Source organism: Procambarus clarkii, chromosome 13 (assembly GCF_040958095.1).
Source record: "Procambarus clarkii isolate CNS0578487 chromosome 13, FALCON_Pclarkii_2.0, whole genome shotgun sequence".
Taxonomy (NCBI): Eukaryota; Metazoa; Arthropoda; class Malacostraca; order Decapoda; family Cambaridae; genus Procambarus; species Procambarus clarkii.
In genome coordinates, this window is record NC_091162.1 from 21,964,535 (window position 1) to 21,991,077 (window position 26,543).

General features: G+C 48.2%; 1 protein-coding gene across 1 annotated transcript in view; it reads left to right on the forward strand.

Annotated features, from left to right (window-relative positions):
- Nucleotides 1-924: 924 nt before the first annotated feature.
- LOC138364398 (mucin-3B-like) overlaps nucleotides 925-26,543 on the forward strand; it is a 28,712-nt gene continuing 3,093 nt past the window's right edge. The window contains exons 1-12 of the mRNA XM_069324017.1: nucleotides 925-1,718; nucleotides 1,890-2,778; nucleotides 3,943-5,838; nucleotides 6,004-8,123; nucleotides 8,523-10,039; nucleotides 11,414-12,763; nucleotides 13,385-14,338; nucleotides 14,987-16,322; nucleotides 16,761-17,762; nucleotides 18,945-21,671; nucleotides 21,867-23,476; nucleotides 23,945-25,967. Coding sequence (XP_069180118.1) covers nucleotides 925-1,718; nucleotides 1,890-2,778; nucleotides 3,943-5,838; nucleotides 6,004-8,123; nucleotides 8,523-10,039; nucleotides 11,414-12,763; nucleotides 13,385-14,338; nucleotides 14,987-16,322; nucleotides 16,761-17,762; nucleotides 18,945-21,671; nucleotides 21,867-23,476; nucleotides 23,945-25,967 — 18,218 coding nt within the window. The remainder of the gene's footprint in view (nucleotides 1,719-1,889; nucleotides 2,779-3,942; nucleotides 5,839-6,003; nucleotides 8,124-8,522; nucleotides 10,040-11,413; nucleotides 12,764-13,384; nucleotides 14,339-14,986; nucleotides 16,323-16,760; nucleotides 17,763-18,944; nucleotides 21,672-21,866; nucleotides 23,477-23,944; nucleotides 25,968-26,543) is intronic.

Genomic DNA, 26,543 nt, shown 5'->3' on the forward strand with positions numbered 1-26,543 from the left:
TCGACAACCACAACCACCAGTACAACATCGCCAACCACAACAACTACACCAACAACCACAGCAACCAGAACTACATCAACAACCACAATCACTAGTGCTACATTGACAACCACTACACTAACACCCACAACCACTAGTACTACATCGACAATAACTACCGCCAGTACTACATCGACAACCACAACCACTACAATAACAACCACAACCACTAGTACTACATGGACCACTTCCACCACCAGCATTACAACAACCACTACCACCACCAGAAGAACATCGACCACTACAACAACAAGCTCAATAACTACCACTACATCTACGGGTACTACATCGGCATTCAGAACCACAAGTACTACATCGACAACCACAACCACCAGAACAACATCGACAACCACAACCAATCGTACAACACTGACAACCACAACTACTACACCAATAAGCAAAACCACCAGCCATACATCAACAACCGCAATTACCAGTGCAACATCATCACCCACAACCACCAGCACAGCATCAACAACCACAACCTCCAGTACAACATCGACAATCACAATCACTAGTACTACATTGACAACCACAACCACCAGTACTGCATCAACAACCACAACAACCAGCACAACATCAACAACCACAACCACCAGTTCAAAATCAACAACCACCAGTACCACATCAACAACCACAACCACCAGTATTACATCAGCAACCACACCCACTAGTACAACATCAACAACCACAACCACCTGTATAACATCGGCAACCACAACCACCAGTACAACATCAACAACCACAACCACCAGTACAACATCAACAACCACAACCACCAGCACAACGCAAACTATCACCAATGTAACAACAACGCTAGCTACCACCACTGTCACGCCAACGGTAACTACCACAACTATCACCACAACGCCAACTACCACCAAAATGCTAACAACCCCCACTGTCACTACAACGACAACTACCACAACTGTCACCACCACGCCAACTACCACCACTTTCACCACAACGCCAACTACCACCACTGTCACCCCGACGCCAACTACCACCACTGTCTCCCTGACGCCAACTACGACCACTATTACCACAACGCCAACTACCACTACTGTCACCACAACGCCAACAACCACTATTGTCATCACAACGCCAACTACCACAACTGTCACCACATCGCACACTACCAGAACTGTCATCACAACGCCAACTACCAACACTGTCACCGCCAAGTCAAATACCATCGCTGTCACCACAATGCCAACTACAACCACAACGCGAAATACTACCACAATAATAACTACCACCACTGTCACCACAACGCCACCTACCACCACTGTCACCACAACGCCAACTACCACCACTGTCATTACAACGCCAACTACCAAACCTGTCACTACAACGCCCACTACAACAACTGTCACCACAACGCCAACTACCACCACTGTCACTATAACGCCAACTGCCACCACAGTCATTACAACGCCAAGTACCACCACTGTCACTACAACGCCAACTACCACAACTGTCACGACAAAGGCAACAACCACCACTGTCACCACAACGCCCACTACCACCACTTTGACTACAATGCCAACTACCACAACAGTCACTACAACGACAACTACCACGACAGTCACAACAACGCTAACTACCACCACTGTCACCAAAACGCCAGCTACCACCACTGTCACCACATCGCAAACTACCACCACAGTCACCACAACGTCAACTACCACAACTGTCACCACAACGCCAACTACCACCACTGTCACACCATCGCAAACTACCACCACTGTCACCACAACGCCAACTACCACCACTGTCACTACAACGCCAACTACCACCACTTTCACTACAACGCCAACTACCACAACTGTTACTACAACGCCAACTAGCACTACTGTCAATACAACGCCAACTATCACCACTGTCACTACAACGCCAACTACCACCAATGTCACAACAATACCAACTACCACTACTGCCACCACAACGCCAACTACCACCACTGTCATCACAACGCAAACTACCACCACAATGCTAACTACTAGCACACCGCAAACTACCACTAACATGTCTAGTATCACCACAACGCCACCTACCACCACTGTCATTACAACGCCAATTACCAAACCTGTCACTACAATGCCAACTACAACAACTGTCACCACAACGCCAACAACCACCACTGTCACCATAACGCCAACTGCCACCACAGTCATTACAACGCCAACTACCACAACTGTCACGACAACGGCAACAACCACTACTGTCAACACAACGCCAACTACCAGCACAGTTACTACAACGCCAACTACCACCACTTTCACTACAACGTCAACTACCACAACTATCACTACAACGACAACTACCACGACAGTAACTACAACGCTAACTACCACCACCTTCACTACAACGCCAACTACCACAACTGTCACTACAACGCCAACTACCACGACTGCCACTACAACGCCAACTACCACTACTGTCAATACAACGCCAACTATCACCACTGTCACTACAACGCCAACTACCACCAATGTCACAACAATACCAACTACCACTACTGCCACCACAACGCCAACAACCACCACTGTCATCACAACGCAAACTACCACCACAATGCTAACTACTAGCACACAGCCAACTACCACCACTGTCATCACAACGCAAACTATCACCACAATGCTAACTACTAGCACACAGCCAACTACCACTAACTCGTCTAGTATCATCATGACGCCAACTACCACAACTGTCACTACAACGACAACTACCACGACAGTAACTACAACGCTAACTACCACCACTGTCACCAAAACGCCAGCTACCACCACAGTCACCACATCGCAAACTACCACCACAGTCACCACAACGCCAACTACCACAACTGTCACCACAACGCCAACTACCACCACTGTCACCACATCGAAAACTACCACCACTGTCACCACAACGCCAGCTACCACCACTGTCACCACAACGCCAACTACCACCACTGTCACTACAACGCCAACTACCACCACTTTCACTACAACGCCAACTACCACAACTGTCACTACAACGCCAACTACCACGACTGTCACTACAACGCCAACTACCCCTACTGTCAATACAATGCCAACTCAAACCAATGTCACTACAACGCCAACTACCACCAATGTCACAACAATACCAACTACCACTACTGCCACCACAACGCCAACTACCACCACTGTCATCACAACGCAAACTACCACCACAATGCTAACTACTAGCACACCGCCAACTACCACTAACACGTCTAGTATCACCATGACGCCAACTACCACCAATATCACCACAACGTCAACTACCACCACTGTAACCCCAACGCTCGCTACCACCACTGTCACCACAACGCCAACTACCACAACTGTCACTACAACGCCAACTACCACAACTGTCACTACAACGACAACTACCACGACAGTCACTACAACGCTAACTACCACCACTGTCACCAAAACGCCAGCTACCACCACTGTCACCACATCGCAAACTACCACCACAGTCACCACAACGCCAACTACCACAACTGTCACCACAACGCCAACTACCACAACTGTCACAACAACGCCAAATACCAACAATGTCACCACAATGCCAACTATCTCTACTGTCTCGACAACGCCAACTACCACCATTCTCATCACAACGCCAACTACCACCATTCTCATCACAACGCCAACTACCACCATTCTCATCACAACGCCAACTACCACCACTGTCACAACAACGTCAACTACCACAACTGTCACCACAACGCCAACTACCACCACTGTCACCACAACGCCAACTACCACCACTGTCACCACAACGCCAACTTCTAATACTGTCACCATATCGCAAACTACCACGACTGTCACCACAACGTTAACTACCACCACTGTCAGCACAACGCCAACTACCACCACTGTCACTACAAAGCCAACTACCACAACTGTCACTACAACGCCAACAACCACAACTGTTACAACAACGCCAACTACCTACACTGTCACCATAACGCCAACTACCACCACTGTCACTACAACGCCAATTACCACCACTGTCATTGCAACGCCAACTACCACAACAGTCTCTACAATTTCAACTACCACAACTGTCAACACAACGGAAACTACCACCATTGTCACTACAACGCCAACTACCACCACTGTCACCACAACGCCAACTACCATAACTGTTACTACAAAACCAACTACCACCACTGTCACCACAACGCCAACTACCACCAAAACACTAACTACAACCACAACTCCAGTTTCCACTACAACGTCTAGTATCACCATGACGCCCACTACCACCACTCTCACCACAACGCCAACTACCACCACTGTCACTATAACGCCAACAATCACGACTGTCACCACAACGCCAAATACCACGACTCTCACCACAACGCCATCTACCACCAGTGTCATCACAACGCCAACTACCACCACTGTCACCACAACGCCAACTACCACGACTGTCAACACAACGACAACTACCACCACTGTCACAACAACGCCAAATACCACCACAAAATCAACTACCACCACTGTCACCACAACGCCAACTACCACCACTGTCACAACAACGCCAAATACCACCACAAAATCAACTACCACCACTGTCACCACATCGCAAACTACCACGACTGTCACCATAACGCCAACTATCACCACTGTCACAACAACGCCAATTACCACCACTGTCACCACAACGCCAACTACCACCACTGTCACTACAACGACAACTACTACCACTGTCACTACAATGCCAACAACCACCACTGTTACCAAAACGCAAACTACCACCACTGTCACCACAACGCCAACTACCTCAACTGTAACTACAACGTCAACTATCACCACTGTCACTACAACGCCAACTACCACCATTGTCTCAACAATGCCAACTACCACAACTGTCACCACAACGCCAACTACCCCCACTGTCACCACAATGCCAACTACCACCAATGCCACAACAATACCAACTACCACTACTGCCACCACAACGGCAACTACCACTTCTGTCATACCAACGCAAACTACCACCACAATGCTAACTACTACCACAACGCTAACTACCACTAACTCGTCTAGTATCACCATGACGCCAACTACCACCACTGTCACCACATCGCAAACTACCACTACTGTTACAATAACGCCAACTACCACCACTGTCACCACAACGCCAACTACCTCTACTATCACCACAACGCACACAATCACCACTGTTAACACAACGCAAACTACCACCACTGTCACCACAAAGTCAATTACCACCACTTTCACCACATCGCAAACTACCACCACTGTCACCATAACGCCACCTACCACCACTGTCACCACAACGCCAACTACCACCACTGTCACCACAACGCCAAATACCGCTACTTTAACCACAACGACAACTACCACCACTGTCACCTCAACGCCAACAACAACTACTGTCACCACAACGTCAACTACCACCACTGTCACTACAACAGCAACTACTACCACTGTCACTCCAACGCCAACTACCCCCACTGTCACCACAATGCCAACTACCTCCACTGTCACTACAACAGCAACTACTACCACTGTCACTACAACGCCAACTACCCCCACTGTCACCACAATGCCAACTACCTCCACTGTCACCACAACGCCAACTACCACAACTGTCACTACAACGCCAACGACCACCACTGTAACTACAACGCCATCTACCAACACTGTCACCACAACGCCAACTACCAACACTGTCACCACAACGCCAACTACCAAGACTGTCACCACAATGCCAACTACCTCCACTGTCACTACAACGCCAACTACCGCCACTGTCACTACAACGCCAACTACCACCACTGTCACCACAACGCCAACTATCACTACTGTCACTACAACGCCAACTACCACAACTGTCACTACAACGCCAACTACCACAACTGTCACCACAACGCCAGCTACCACCACTGTCACCACAACTTCAACTTCTACCAGAAAGCTATTTACCACCATTGTCACCACAACTCCAACTACCACCACTATCACAACCAACCCAACTACCACAACCATCACCACAACGCCAACTACCACAGAAAGGCCAACTACCACCACTGTCAACACAACGACGACTACCACAACTGTCGCCACCACGCCAACTACCACAATTGTCACCACAACGCCAACTACCACCAGTGTCACCACAACGCCAACTACCACCAATGTAACCCCGACGCTCGCTACCACAACTGTTACCCCGACGTCAACTACAACCACTATTACCCTAACGCCAACTACCACAACTGTCACCACAACGCCAACTACCACCACTGTCACCACAACGAAAACTACAACCACTGTCACCACATCGCAAACTACCACGACTGTCACCACAACGTTAACTACCAACCCTGTCAGCACAACGCCAACTACCACCACTGTCACTACAACGCCAACTACCACAACTGTTACAACAACGCCAACTACCAACACTGTCATAATAACGCCAACTACCACCACTGTCACTACAACGCCAATTACCACCACTGTCATTACAACGCCAACTACCACCACTGTCACCACAACGCCAACTACCACAACTGTCTCTACAATTTCAACTACCACAACTGTCAACACAACGGAAACTACCACCACTGTCACCACAACGCCACCTACCACCACTGTCACCACAACGCCAACTACCATAACTGTTACTACAAAACCAACTACCACCACTATCACCACAACGCCAACTACCACGAAATCGCTAACTACAACCACAACGCCAGCTTCCACTACAACGTCTAATATACCCATAACGCCAACTACCACCATTCTCAACTCAACGCCAACTACTACCACTGTCACTATAACGCCAACTATCACGACTGTCATCACAACGCCAACTACCACCACTGTCACCACAACGCCAACTACCACGACTGTCAATAAAACGCCAACTACCACCACTGTCACAACAACGCCAAATACCACCACAAAATCATCTACCAATACTGTCACCAAATCGCAAACTACCACGACTGTCACCATAACGCCAACTACCACCACTGTCACAACAACGCCAATTACCACCACTGTCACCACAACGCCACCTACCACCACTGTCACTAAAATTCGAAGAACCACAACTGTCACCACAACGCCAACTACAACCACTGTCACTACAAATACAACTACCACAACTGTCACTACAACTCCAACTACCACAACTGTCACCACAACGTCAACTACCACCACTTTCAACATAACGTCAACTACCACCACTGTCACTACAACGCCAATTACCACCACTGTCACTACAACGCCAACTACCACAACTGTCACCACAACGCCAACTACCACAACTGTCCCTACAACGCCAACTACCACGACTGTCACCACAATGCCAAATACCACCACTGTCACAACAACGTCAACTACAACCACTGCCACCACATCGCAAACTGCCACGACTGTCACCACAACGTTAACTACAACCACTGTCAGCACAACGCCAACTACCACCACTGTCACTACACCGCCAACTACCACAACTGTCACTACAACGCCAACTTCCACAACTGTTACAACAACGCCAACTACCAACACTGTCACCATAACGCCAACTACCACCACTGTCACTACAACGCCAATTACCACCATTGTCAATACAACGCCAACTACCACCATTGTCACCACAACGCCAACTACCACAACTGTTTCTACAATTTCAACTACCACAACTGTCAACACAACGGAAACTACCACCACTGTCACCACAACGCCAACTACCACCACTGTCACCACAACGCCAACTACCATAACTGATAATACAAAACCAACTACCTCCACTGTCACCACAACGCCAACTACCACCACTGTCACCACAACGCCAAATACCACGAATCCATTTACTACCAGTGTCATCACAACGCCAACTACGACCACTATCACAACAACGCCAATTACCACCACTGTCACCACAACGCCAACTACCACCACTGTCACTACAACGACAACTACTACCACTGTCACTACAATGCAAACTTCCACCACTGTCACCACAACGCAAACTACCACTACTGTCACGACAACGACAACTACCTCAACTGTCACTACAACGTCAACTACCACCACTGTCACCACAACGCCAACTACCACCACTGTCACTACAATGCGAAGAACCACAACTGTCACCACAACGCCAACTACCACCACTGTCACCACAACGCCAACTACAACCACTGTCACTACAAATACAACTACCACAACTGTCACTACAACTCCAACTACCACAACTGTCACCACAACGTCAACTACCACCACTTTCACCATAACGTCAACTACCACCACTGTCACAACAACGTCAACTACCACAACTGTCACCACAACGCCAACTCCCACCACTGTCACCACAACGCCAACTACCACCACTGTCACCACAACGCCAACTACAACCACTGTCACCACATCGCAAAAAACCACGACTCTCACCACAACGTTAACTACAACCACTGTCAGCACAACGCCAATTATCACCACTGTCACTACAACGCCAACTACCACAACTGGCACTACAACGCCAACTACCACAACTGTTACAACAACGCCAACTACCAATACTGTCACCATAACGCGAACTACCACCACTGTCACTACAACGCTAATTACCACCACTGTCATTACAACGCCAACTACCACCACTGTCACCACAACGCCAACTACCACAACGGTCTCTACAATTTCAACCACCACAACGGAAACTACCACCACTATCACCACAACGCCAACTACCATAACCGTTACTACAAAACCAACTACCTCCACTGTTACCACAACGCCAACTACAACCAAATCACTAACTACAACCACAACGCCAGCTTCCACTACAACGTCTAGTATCACCAAAACGCCAACTACCACCACTCTCACCACAACGCAAACTACCACCACTTTCACTATAACGCCAACTATCACGACTGTCACCACAACGCCAAATACCACGACTATCACTACAACGCCATCTACCACCACTGCCACCACAACGCCAACTACCACGACTGTCAACACAACGGCAACTACCACCACTGTCACCACATCGCAAACTACCACGACTGTCACTATAACGCCAACTACAACCACTGTCACTACAAATACAACTTCCACAACTGTCACTACAACTCCAACTACCACAACTGTCACCACAGCGTCAACTACCACCACTTTCACCATAACGTCAACTACCATCACTGTCACCCTGACGTCAACTACCACCACCGACACCCCGACGCAATCTACCACCACTGTAACCTCGACGCCAACTACGACCACTATTACCACAACGCCAACTACCACCACTGTCACCACAACGCCAAATACCAACACTGTCACCACAATACCAACTACCTTCACTGTCACAACAACGCCAACTGCCACAATTGTCATCACAACGCAAACTACCACCACTGTCACCACAACGCAAACTACCAGAACTGTCACCACAACGTCAACTACCACCACTGTCACCGCAAAATCAACTACCATCGCTGTCACCACAACGCCAACTACCACCACAACGACAAATACCATCACAACGCCAAAAACCAACACTGTCACCACAATGCCAATTACCACCACTCTCACCACAGCGCCAACTACCACCACTCTCACCACAATGCCAACTACCACAACTGTCACCACAAGGCCATCTTCCACCACTGTCAATACAAAGCCAACTACCACAACTGTAACTACAACGCCAATTACCACCACTGCCACTACAACGCAAAGTACCACAACTGTCAACACAACGCCAACTTTCACAACTGTCCCTAGAACGCACACTACCACGACTGTCACCACAACGGCAACTACCACCACTGTCACCACAACTCCAACTACCACGACTGTCATCACAACGCCAACTACCACCACTGTCACAACAACGCTCACTACCATCACTATCACAACAATGCCAACTACCTCAACTACCAACACAACGTCTAGTACAACCACCACAACGTCCAGTACAACCACCAGTAAAACATCAACCACTTCAACTACCAGTACAACATTAACAACCACAACCACCAGTACAAGATCAACAACAACCAGTACAACATCAAAAACCACAACCACTAGCACAACATTAACAACCACAACCACCAGCACAACATCAACAACCACAACCACCAGCACAACATCAAAAACCACAACCACCAGCACAACATTAACAACCACAACCACCAGCACAACATCAACAACCTCAACCACCAGCACAACATCAACAACCACAACTAATAGTACAACAACGACAACCACCAAGACACATAATGAGTGCCATTTTATCAGCGATAGAGAAAGACATTTAGTCGCCAGTAAGGAAAGATGCACAACCAAATGTTTTCCCAAAGAGATGGCAGCCATTAAATGTGGGAACAATTTTGATACGTCCCCGTGTACACCAGGTTGTGTCTGCTGTACCAAGACACAACACAACACAACGACAACCACTATCACAACAAGCCCTGAACACACAAGAACTATCACTAGCACTACATTGATCACTACCACCACTGTCTCTACAACGCTAACTAGCAACACTGCCAGCACAACGCCACCTATCACCAATGTAACCACAACGCTTGCCACCACCATTGTCACCCTAACGATAAATACTACAACTATCACCACAACGCCAACTACCACCAAAACGCTAACTAACACTACTGTCAAAACAACGAAAACTACCACAACTGTCACCACTACGCAAACTAACACCACTTTCATCACACCGCCCACTACCAACACTGTCACCCTGACGTCAACTACCACCACCGACACCCCGACGCAATCTACCACCACTGTAACCTCGACGCCAACTACGACCACTATTACCACAACGCCAACTACCACCACTGTCACCACAACGCCAAATACCAACACTGTCACCACAATACCAACTACCTACACTGTCACAACAACGCCAACTGCCACAATTGTCATCACAACGCAAACTACCACCGCTGTCACCACAACGCAAACTACCAGAACTGTCACCACAACGTCAACTACCACCACTGTCACCGCAAAATCAACTACCATCGCTGTCACCACAACGCCAACTACCACCACAACACCAAATACCATCACAACGCCAAAAACCAACACTGTCACTACAACGCCAATTACCACCACTCTCACCACAGCGCCAACTACCACCACTCTCACCACAATGCCAACTACCACAACTGTCACCACAAGGCCATCTTCCACCACTGTCAATACAACGCCAACTACCACAACTGTCACTACAACGCCAACTACCACCACTGTCACGACAACTCCAACTACCACCACTCTCACCACAACGCCAACTACCACCACTCTCACCACAACGCCAACTACCACAGCTGTCACTACAACGCCAACTACCACCACTGTCACTACAACACCAACTACTAACACTGTCATTACAACGTCAACTACTACCACTGTCACTACAACGCCAACTATCACCACTGTCACCACAACGCCAACAAATACAACTGTCACTACAACTTCAAGAACCACAACTGTCACTACAACTTCAAGAACCACAACAGTCACCATAACGCCAAATGCCACCATTGTCACTACAACTCGAACTACCACAACTGTCACTACAACGCCAACTACCACCACAGTCACCACAACGCCAACTACCACCACTGTCACTACAACGCCAACGACCAGAACTGTCACTACAACGCCAACTACCACAACTGTCACCACAACTCTAACTACCACCAATGTCACAACAATCCCAACTACCACTACAGTCACCACAACGCCAACTACCACCAAAACACTAACTACCTCCACAACGCCAACTTCCACTACAACGTCTAGTATCAACATTACGCCAACTACCACGACTGTCACCACAACGCCAACTACCCCCACTGTCACCCTAACGCAAACTATCACGTCTGTCACCACTACGCCAACTACCACCACTGTCATCACAACGCCAACTACCACCACTGTCACAACAACCCCAACAAACACCACTGTCACAACTACGCCAACTACTACCACTTTCGCCACAACGACAACTACCACCACTGTCACTACAACGACAACTACTACCACTGTCACTACAATGCCAACTACCACGACTGTCAACACAACCCCAAGTACCATCACTGTCAACACAACTCCAACTATCACCACTGTCAACACATCGCAAACTACCACCACTGTCACCACAACGCCAACTACCACGACTATCACCACAACGCCAACAACCACCACTGTCACCACAAAGCCAACTACCACGACTATCACCACAACGCCAACAACCACCACTGTCACCACAAAGCCAACTACCACGACTGTCACCACAACGCCAACTACCACCACTGTCATCACAACGCCAACTACCACCACTGTCACAACAACGCCAACTACCACCACAAAGACAACTACCATCACTTTCACCACATCGCAAACTACCACCACTGTCACCATAACGCCTATTACCACCACTGTCACAACAACGCCAACTACTACCACTGTCACCACAACGACAACTACTACCCCTGTCACTACAACGACAACTACTACCACTGTCACAACAACGCCAACTACTACCACTGTCACTACAATGCCAACTACCACCACGGTCACCACAATGCAAACTACCACCACTTTCACCACAACGTCAACTACCTCAACTGTCACAACAATGCCAACTACCACTACTGCCACCACAACGTCCAGTACACCCAGCAGTGCAAAATCTACAACCACAACTACCAGGACAACATCAATAACCTCAACCACCAGTACATCAACAACCACAACCACCAGCACAACATCAACAACCACAACCACCAGCACAACATCAAAAACCACAACCACCAGCACAACATTAACAACCACAACCACCAGGACAACATCAATAACCTCAACCACCAGTACATCAACAACCACAACCACCAGCACAACATTAACAACCACAACCACCAGCACAACATCAACAACAACAACCACTAGTACAACAACGACAACAACCACCAGCACAACATCAACAACCACAACCACTAGTACAACATCAACAACCACCAGCACAACATCAACAACCACAACCACCAGCACAACATCAACAACAACAACCACTAGTACAACAACGACAACAACAACCACCAGCACAACATCAACAACCACAACCACTAGTACAACAACGACAACCACCAAGACACATAAAGAGTGCCATTTTATCAGCAATAGAGAAAGACATTTAGTCGCTAGTAAGAAAAGATGCACAACCAAATGTTTTCCCAAAGAGACGGCAGCAATTAAATGTGGGAACAATTTTGATACGTCCCCGTGTACACCAGGTTGTGTCTGCTGTACCAAGACACCACACAACACAACGACAACCACCATCACAACAAGCCCTGAACACACAAGAACTATCACTAGCACTACATTGATCACTACCACCACTGTCTCTACAACGCTAACTACCAACACTGCCAGCACACCGCCCACTATCACCAATGTAACCACAACGGTAACTACCACCACTCTCACCACAATGCCAACTATCACCACTGTCAACATAACGCGCACTATCACGACTGTCACCACACCGTCATCTACAACCACTGTCATTACAACACCAACTACCACCACTGTCACCACAACACCAACTATCACGACTGTCACCACACCACCATCTACCACCACTGTCATTACAACACCAACTACCACCACTGTCACCACAACACCAACTATCACGACTGTCACCACACCACCATCTACCACCACTGTCACCACAACACCAACTATCACCACTGTCACCACAACGCCAACTATCACATCTGTCACCACACCACCATCTACCACCACTGTCATTACAACACCAACTACCACCACTGTCACCAAAACGCCAACAACCACGACTGTCACCACAACGCCAACTACCACCACTGTCATCACAACGCCAACTACCACCACTGTCACAACAACGCCAACTACCACCACAAAGACAACTACCATCACTTTCACCACATCGCAAACTACCACCACTGTCACCATAACGCCTATTACCACCACTGTCACAACAACGCCAACTACTACCACTGTCACCACAACGACAACTACTACCCCTGTCACTACAACGACAACTACTACCACTGTCACAACAACGCCAACTACTACCACTGTCACTACAATGCCAACTACCACCACGGTCACCACAATGCAAACTACCACCACTTTCACCACAACGTCAACTACCTCAACTGTCACAACAATGCCAACTACCACTACTGCCACCACAACGTCCAGTACACCCAGCAGTGCAAAATCTACAACCACAACTACCAGGACAACATCAATAACCTCAACCACCAGTACATCAACAACCACAACCACCAGCACAACATCAACAACCACAACCACCAGCACAACATCAAAAACCACAACCACCAGCACAACATTAACAACCACAACCACCAGGACAACATCAATAACCTCAACCACCAGTACATCAACAACCACAACCACCAGCACAACATTAACAACCACAACCACCAGCACAACATCAACAACCACAACCACCAGCACAACACCAACAACAACAACCACTAGTACAACAACGACAACAACCACCAGCACAACATCAACAACCACAACCACTAGTACAACATCAACAACCACCAGCACAACATCAACAACCACAACCACCAGCACAACATCAACAACAACAACCACTAGTACAACAACGACAACAACAACCACCAGCACAACATCAACAACCACAACCACTAGTACAACAACGACAACCACCAAGACACATAAAGAGTGCCATTTTATCAGCCATAGAGAAAGACATTTAGTCGCTAGTAAGAAAAGATGCACAACCAAATGTTTTCCCAAAGAGATGGCAGCAATTAAATGTGGGAACAATTTTGATACGTCCCCGTGTACACCAGGTTGTGTCTGCTGTACCAAGACACCACACAACACAACGATAACCACTATCACAACAAGCCCTGAACACACAAGAACTATCACTAGCACTACATTGATCACTACCACCACTGTCTCTACAACGCTAACTACCAACACTGCCAGCACACCGCCCACTATCACCAATGTAACCACAACGGTAACTACCACCACTCTCACCACAATGCCAACTATCACCACTGTCAACATAACGCGCACTATCACGACTGTCACCACACCGTCATCTACAACCACTGTCATTACAACACCAACTACCACCACTGTCACCACAACACCAACTATCACGACTGTCACCACACCACCATCTACCACCACTGTCATTACAACACCAACTACCACCACTGTCACCACAACACCAACTATCACGACTGTCACCACACCACCATCTACCACCACTGTCACCACAACACCAACTATCACCACTGTCACCACAACGCCAACTATCACATCTGTCACCACACCACCATCTACCACCACTGTCATTACAACACCAACTACCACCACTGTCACCAAAACGCCAACAACCACGACTGTCAACACAACGCCAACTACCATCACTATCACAAAAACTCCAACTATCACCACAAAGTCAACTACCACCACTGCCAACACATTGCAAACTACCACCGCTGTCACCACAACGCTAACAACCACCACTGTCACCACAAAGCCAACTACCACCACTGTCACCACAACGCCAACTAGCACCACTGTCACTACAACGCAAACTATCACCACTGTCACAACAATGCCAACTACCACAACTGCCATCACAACCACAACTACCCCCACTTTCACCACAACGCCAACTACCACCAATGTCACATCAATGCCAAGTACCACTACTGCCACCACAACGGCAACTACCACCACTGTCACCACAACGCCAACTACCACTACAACGTCTGGTATCACCATAACACCAACTACCACCACTCTCACCACAATGCCAACTATCACCACAGTCAACATAACGCGCACTATCACGACCTTCACCACACCGTCATCTACAACCACTGTCATTACAACACCAACTACCACCACTGTCACCACAACACCAACTATCACGACTGTCACCACACCGCCATCTACCACGACTGTTACTACAACGTCAACTACCACCATTGTCATCACAACGCCAACTACCACCACTGTCACTACAACGCCAAATACCACGACTGTCAACACAACGCCAACTACCACCACTGTCACCACAACGCCAACTACCACAACAGTCACTACAACGCTAACAACCACAACTGTCACTACAACACCAACTACTAACACTATCATTACAACGTCAACAACTACCACTGTCACTACAACGCCAACTACCACCACTGTCACTACAACACCAACTACTAACACTGTCATTACAACGCCAACTACTACCACTGTCACTACAACGCCAGCTAACACCACTGTCACGACAACGCCAACTACCACCACTCTCACCACAAAGCCAACTACCACCACTCTCACCACAACGCCAAATACCACAACTGTCACTACAACGCCAACTACCACCACTGTCACTACAACACCAACTACTAACACTGTCATTACAACGTCAACTACTACCACTGTCACTACAACCCCAACTACCACCACTGTCACCGCAACGCAAACTACCACCATTGTCAATACAACGTCAACGACCACAACTGTCACCACAACGCCAACTACCACAACTGTCACCACAACGGCAACTACCACCAATGTCACATCAATGCCAAGTACCACTACTGCCACCTCAACGCCAACTACCACCACAACGCTAACTAACACCACAACGCCAACTACCACAACAACGTCTAGTATCACCATAACACCAACTACCACCACTCTCACCACAATGCCAACTATCACCACTGTCAACATAACGCCAACTACCACCACTGTCACCACAACGCCAACAATGACGACTGTCACCACACCGCCATCTACAACCACTGTCATTACAACACCAACTACCACCACTGTCACCAAAACGCCAACTACCACGACTGTCAACACAACGCCAACTACCATCACTATCACAAAAACTCCAACTATCACCACAAAGTCAACTACCACCACTGCCAACACATTGCAAACTACCACCACTGTCACCACAACGCTAACTACCACGACTATCACCACAACGCCAACAACCACCACTGTCACCACAAAGCCAACTACCACAACTGTCACCACAACGCAAACTACAACCACTGTCACCACAACGCAAACTACCACCAGTGTCACTACAACGCCAACAAACACCACTGTCATTAGAACGCCAACTACCACCACTGTCACTACAACGCAAACTATCACCACTGTCACAACAATGCCAACTACCACAACTGCCATCACAACCCCAACTACCCCCACATTCACCACAACGCCAACTACCACCAATGTCACATCAATGCCAAGTTCCACTACTGCCACCACAACGGCAACTACCACCACTGTCACCACAACGCCAACTACCACTACAACGTCTGGTATCACCATAACGCCAACTACCACCACTCTCACTAGAACGCAAACTGCCACCATTGTTACCATAACGCCAACTACCACCACTGTCACCACAACGCCAACTACCACGACTGTTACTACAACGCCAACTACCACCACTGTCATCACAACGCCAACTACCACTACTGTCACCACAACGCCAAATACCACGACTGTCAACACAACGCTAACTACCACCACTGTCACCACAACGCCAACTACCACCACAAAGTCAACTACCACCACTGTCACCACATCGCAAACTACCACCACTGTCAATAAAACGCCAACTACCACCACTGTCACCGCAACGCCAACTACCACAACTGTCACCACAACGCCAACTACCAAAACTGTCACCACAACGTCAACTACCACCACTGTCTCCACAGAGCCAACAACAACCACTGTCACCACAACGTTAACTGCCACCACTGTCACCACACCTTCAACTACTACAAGAACGCTACTTACCACCATTGTCACCACAACCCCAACTACCACCATTATCACAACAACACCAAGTACTACAACAATCACGACAACGCCAACTACCATCGAAACGCTAACTACCACAACTGTCAACACAACGACAACAACCACAACTGTAGCCACCACGCAAATTACCACCACTTTCGCTACAACGCCTACTACCACCACTGTCACCCCGACGCCAACCACAACCAATATTACCACAACGCCAACTACCAACACTGTCACCACAACGCCAAATACCAACACTGTCACCACAAAGCCAACTACCTCCACTGTCACCACAACGCTAACTACCACCATTCTCATCACAACGCCAACTACCACCACTGTCTCAACAACGCCAACTACCACTACTGCCACCACAACGTCCAGTACAACCACCAGTACAAAATCAATAACCTCAACTACCAGTACAACTTCAACAATCTTAACCACCAGTACAACATCAACAACCACAACCACCAACACAACATCAACAACCACAACCACTAGCACAACATCAACAACCACAACCAGCAGCGCATCATCAAAAACCACAACCACCAGCACATCAACAACCACAACCACCAGCGCATCATCAACAACCACAACCACCAGCACGACATCAACAACCACAACCACTAGTACAACAACGACAACCACCAAGACACATAAAGAGTGCCATTTTATCAGCCATAGAGAAAGACATTTAGTCGCCAGTAAGAAAAGATGCACAACCAAATGTTTTCCCAAAGAGATGGCAGCAATGAAATGTGGGAACAATTTTGATACGTCCCCGTGTACACCAGGTTGTGTCTGCTGTACCAAGACACCACACAACACAACGACAACCACTATCACAACAAGCCCTGAACACACAAGAACTATCACTAGCACTACATTGATCACTACCACCACTGTCTCTACAACGCTAACTAGCAACACTGCCAGCACAACGCCACCTATCACCAATGTAACCACAACGCTAGCTACCACCACTGTCACCCAAACGGTAAATACCACAACTATCACCACAACGCCAACTACCACCAAAACGCTAACTAATACTACTGTCAACACAACGACAACTACCACAACTGTCACCACTACGCAAACTACCGCCACTTTCACCACACCTCCAACTACCACCACTGTCACCCCGACGCCAACTACCACCATCGTCTCCCCGACGCCAACTACCACCACTGTCACCCCGACGCCAACAACGACCACTATTACGACAACGCCAACAACCACCACTGTCACCACAACGCCAAATACCAACACTATCACCACAATACCAACTACCTACACTGTCACCACAACGCCAACTACTACCATTGTCATCACAACTCAAACTACCACCACTGTCACCACAACGCAAACTACCAGAACTGTTACCACAATGCCAACTACCACCACTGTCACCGCAAAATCAACTACCATCGCTGTCACCACAACGCCAACTACCACCACAACGCCAACTGTCACCAAAACCACCACAACGCCAACTACCACCACAACGCCAAAAACCATCACAACGCTAATTACCACCACTGTCACCACAACGCCAACTACCACCACTCTCACCACAACGCCAACTACCACAACTGTCACTACAACGCTAACAACCACAACTGTCACTACAACACCAACTACTAACACTATCATTAAAACGTCAACTACTACCACTGTCACTACAACGCCAACTACCACCACTGTCACGACAACGCCAACTACCACCACTCTCACCACAACGCGAACTACCACCACTCTCACCACAACGCGAAATACCACAACTGTCACTACAACGCCAACAAATACCACTGTCACTACAACTTCAAGAACCACAACTGTCACCACAACGCCAACTACCACAATTGTCAATACAACGTCAACGACCACAATTGTCACCACAACGCCAACTACCACCAATGTCATGACAACGCCAACTACCACAACTGTCACCACAACGGCAACTACCACCAATGTCACATCAATGCCAAGTACCACTACTGCCACCACAACGCCAACTACCACCACAACGCTAACTATCACCACAACGCCAACTACCACAACAACGTCTAGTATCACCATAACACCATCTACCACCACTCTCACAACAAGGCCAACTATCACCACTGTCAACATAACGCCAACTACCACCACTCTCACCAAAACGCCAACTACCACGACTGTCAACACAACGACAACTACCATCACTGTCACAACAACTCCAACTATCACCACAAAGTCAACTACCACCACTGCCAACACATCGCAAACTACCACCACTGTCACCACAACGCTAACTACCACGACTATCACCACAACGCCAACAACCACAACTGTCACCACAAAGCCAACTACCACCACTGTCACCACAACGCAAACTACCACCAGTGTCACTACAACGCCAACAAATACCACTGTCACTACAACGTTAACTACTACCACTGTCATTAGAACGCCAACTACCACCACTGTCACTACAACGCAAACTATTACCACTGTCACAACAATGCCAACTACCACATCTGCCATCACAACCCCAACTACCCCCACAGTCACCACAACACCAACTACCACCAATGTCACATCAATGCCAAGTAACACTACTGCCACCACAACGGCAACTACCACCACTGTCACCACAACGCCAACTACCACTACAACGTCTGGTATCACCATAACGCCAACTACCATCACTGTCACAAAAACTCCAACTATCACCACAAAGTCAACTTCCACCACTTCCAACACATTGCAAACTACCACCACTGTCACCACAACGCTAACTACCACGACTATCACCACAACGCCAACAACCACCACTGTCACCACAAAGCCAACTACCACCACTGTCACCACAACGCAAACTACCACCAGTGTCACTACAACACCAACAAATACCACTCTCACTACAACGCCAACTACTACCACTGTCATTAGAACGCCAACTACCACCACTGTCACTACAACGCAAACTCTCACCACTGTCACAACAATGCCAACTACCACAACTGCCATCACAACCACAACTACCCCCACATTCACCACAACGCCAACTACCACCAATGTCACATCAATGCCAAGTACCACTACTGCCACCACAATGGCAACTACCACCACTGTCACCACAACGCCAACTACCACTACAACGTCTGGTATCACTATAACGCAAACTACCACCACTCTCACTAGAACGCAAACTGCCACCATTGTCACCATAACGCCAATTACCACCACTGTCACCACAACGCCAACTACCACAACTGTTACTACAACGCTAACTACCACCACTGTCAACACAACGCCAACTACCACCACTGTCACCGCAAAATCAACTACCATCGCTGTCACCACAACGCCAACTGTCACCAAAACCACCACAACGCCAACTACCACCACAACGCCAACTACCACCACAACGCCAAAAACCATCACAACGCTAATTACCACCACTGTCACCACAACGCCAACTACCACCACTCTCACCACAACGCCAACTACCACAACTGTCACTACAACGCTAACAACCACAACTGTCACTACAACACCAATTACTAACACTATCATTACAACGCCAACTACTACCACTGTCACTACAACGCCAACTACCACCACTGTCACGACAACGCCAACTACCACCACTCTCACCACAACGCCAACTACCACCACTCTCACCACAACGCCAAATACCACAACTGTCACTATAACGCCAACTACCACCACTGTCACTACAACACCAACAACTAACACTGTCATTACAACGTCAACTACTACCACTGTCACTACAACGCCAACTACCACCACTGTCACCACAACGCCAACAAATACCATTGTCACTACAACTTCAAGAACCACAACTGTCACCACAACGCCAACTGCCTCCATTGTCACTACAACTCGAACTACCACAACTGTCACTACAACGCCAACTGCCTCCATTGTCACTACAACTCGAACTACCACAACTGTCACTACAACGCCAACTACCACCATTGTCAATACAACGTCAACGACCACAACTGTCACCACAACGGCAACTACCACCAATGTCACATCAATGCCAAGTACCACTACTGCCACCACAACGCTAACTACCACCACAACGCTAACTACCACCACAACGCCAACTACCACAACAACGTCTAGTATCACCATAACACCAACTACCACCACTCTCACCACAATGCCAACTATCACCACTGTCAACATAACGCCAACTACCACCACTGTCACCAAAACGCCAACTACCACGACTGTCAACACAACGACAACTACCATCACTGTCACAACAACTCCAACTATCACCACAAAGTCAACTACCACCACTGCCAACACATCGCAAACTACCACCACTGTCAACACAACGCTAACTACCACGACTATCACCAAAACGCCAACAACCACCACTGTCACCACAAAGCCAACTACCACCACTGTCACCACAACGCAAACTACCACCAGTGTCACTACAACGCCAACAAATACCACTGTCACTACAACGCCAACTAATACCACTGTCATTAGAACGCCAACTACCACCACTGTCACTACCACGCCAACTATCACAACTGTCACATCAATGCCAGGTACCACTGCTGCCACCGCAACGGCAACTACCACCACTGTCACCACAACGCCAACTACCACTACAACGTCTGGTATCACCATAACGCCAACTACCACCACTGTCACCACAACGCCAAGTACCACGACTGTTACTACAACGCCAACTACCACTACTGTCATAACAACGCCAACTACCACCACTGTCACCACAACGCCAAATACCACCACAAAGTCAACTACCACCACTGTCACCACATCGCAAACTACCACCACTGTCACTAAAACGCCAACTACCACCACTGTCACCACAACGCCAACTACCACAACTGTCACCACAACGCCAATTACCAAAACTGTCACCACAACGTCAACTACCACAACTGTCACCTCAATGCCAACTACCACCACTGTCTCCACAAAGCCAACAACAACCACTGTCACCACAACGCTAACTACCACAACTGTCACCACACCTTCAACTACTACAAGAACGCTACTTACCACTATTGTCACCACAACCCCAACTACCACCATTATCACAACAACACCAACTACTACAACTATCACCACAACGCCAACTACCATCGAAACGCTAACTACCACAACTGTCAACACAACGACAACAACCACAACTGTAGCCACCACGCAAATTACCACCACTTTCGCTACAACGCCTACTACCACCACTGTCACCCCGACGCCAACCACAACCAATATTACCACAACGCCAACTACCAACACTGTCACCACAACGCCAAATACCAACACTGTCACCACAAAGCCAACTACCTCCACTGTCACCACAACGCTAACTACCACCATTCTCATCACAACGCAAACTACCACCACTGTCTCAACAACGCCAACTACCACTACTGCCACCACAACGTCCAGTACAACCACCAGTACAAAATCAATAACCACAACTACCAGTACAACTTCAACAATCTTAACCACCAGTACAACATCTACAACCATAACCACCAGCACAACATCAACAACCACAACCACTAGCACAACATCAACAACCACAACCAGCAGCGCATCATCAAAAACCACAACCACCAGCACATCAACAACCACAACCACCAGCGCATCATCAACAACCACAACCACCAGCACAACATCAACAACCACAACCACTAGTACAACAACGACAACAACCACCAGCACAACATCAACAACCACAACCACTAGTACAACAACGACAACCACCAAGACACATAAAGAGTGCCATTTTATCAGCAATAGAGAAAGACATTTAGTCGCTAGTAAGAAAAGATGCACAACCAAATGTTTTCCCAAAGAGATGGCAGCAATTAAATGTGGGAACAATTTTGATACGTCCCCGTGTACACCAGGTTGTGTCTGCTGTACCAAGACACAACACAACACAACGACAACCACTATCACAACAAGCCCTGAACACACAAGAACTATCACTAGCACTACATTGATCACTACCACCACTGTCTCTACAACGCTAACTACCATCACTGCCAGTACAACGCAACCTATCACCAATGTAACCACAACGCTAGCTACCACCACCACTGTTACCCCAACGGTAAATACCACAACTATCACCACAACGCCAACTACCACCAAAACACTAACTAACACTACTGTCAACACAACGACAACTACCACAACTATCACCACCACGCTAACTACCAACACTTTCACCACACTGCTAACTATTACCACTGTCACCCCGACGCCAACTACCACCACTGTCACCCCAACGCCAACTACCACCACTGTCACCGCAAAATCAACTACCATCGCTGTCACCACAACGCCAACTACCACCACAACGCCAACTGTCACCAAAACCACCACAACGCTAACTAAATCCAATACGCAAACTACCACCACAACGCCAAAAACCATCACAACGCAAACTACCACCACTGTCACCAAAACGCCAACTACCACTACTGTCACCACAATGCCAACTACCACTACTGTCTCCACAACGTCAACTACCAAAACTGTCGCCACAACGCCAACCACCACTACTGTCAATACAATGCCAACTACCACCACTATCACAACAACACTAACTACCACAACAATCACCACAACGCCAACTACCACAGAAACGCTAACTACCACCACTGTCAACACAACGACAACTGCCACCACTTTTACCACAAGGCCAACTACCACCACTGTCACCCCGACGCTTACGACCACCACTGTCACCACATCGCAAATCACCACCACTGTCACCACAACGCATACTACCACGAATGTCACCACAACGCCAACTACCACCACTGTCACTACAACGCCAACTACCACCACTGTCATTACAACGCCAACTACCACTACTGTCACCTCAACGCGAACTACCTCAACTGTCAGTACAACGTCAACTACCACAACTGTCACCACAACTCCAACTATCACCACTTTCACTACAACGCGAACTACCAGATCTGTCACTACAACGCCAACGATCACAACTGTCACTACAACGCCAACTACCACAACTGTCATCATAACGCCAACTACCACCACTGTCACCACATCGCAAACTACCACGACTGTCACCACAACGCCAACTACAACCACTGTTACCACAACGCCAACTACCACCACTGTCACTGCAAAGCCAACTACTACAACTGTCACCACAACGCCAACTACCACAACTGTCACCACAACGCCAACTACCACAACTGTCACCACATCGCCAACTACCACAACTGTTACTACAACGCCATTTACCACCACTGTCATTACAACGCCAACTACCACCACTGTCACCACAACGCCAACTACTACAACTGTCTCTACAACGCCAACTACCACAACTGTCAACACAACGGTAAGTACCACCACTGTCACCACAACGCCAACTACCACCACTGTCACTACAACGCCAACTACCACAACTGTCACTACAACGCCAACTACCAAAACTGTCACCACAACGCTAACTTCAACCACTGTCACCAAAACTCCAATTACTACCGGAACGCTAACAACCACCATTGTCACCACAACGCCAACTACCACCACTGTCACCAAAATGCCAACTACCACCACAGTCACTAAAACGCCAATTACCACGACTGTCACTACAACGCCAACAACCACAACTGTCACCACAACTCCAACTATCACCACTTTCACTACATCGCGAACTACCAGATCTTTCACTACAACGCCAACTACCACCACTGTCACCACAACGCCAACTACCACTACTGTCACCACAACGCAAACTACCACCACTGTCACCAAAACGCTAACTACCAAAACTGTCACCACAACGCCAACTACCACTACTGTCACCACAAAGAAAACAACAACCACTGTCACCACAACGACAACAACCACCACTGTCACCAAAACTCCAATTTCTACCGGAACGCTAACAACCACCATTGTCACCACAACCCCAACTACCACCACTGTCGCAACAAACCCAACTACCACTACTGTCACCTCAACTCCAACCACCACAACTGTCACCCTAACCTCAACTACCACCACTATCATCAACACTCGAACTACCACCAAAACGCCAACTACCACCACTGTCACCATAACGCCAACTACCACCATTGTCACCACCACGCCAACTACCACCACTGTCCCCACAACGCCAACTACCACGACATTCACCACAACGCCAACTACCACCACTGTCACCACAACGCCAACTACCACCACTGTCACTACAACGCGAACTACCACAACTGTCACCACAACGCCAACTACCACCACTGTCACCACAACGCCTACTACCACCAATGTCACTACAACACCAACTACCACAACTGTGATTACAACGCCAACTACCACAACTGTCACTACAACGCCAACTACCACCACTGTCACCCCAACGCTAACTACCACCACTGTCACCACAACGCCAACTACCACCACTGTCGTCACAAGGCCAACTACCACCACTGTCACCACAACGTCAACTACCACCACTGT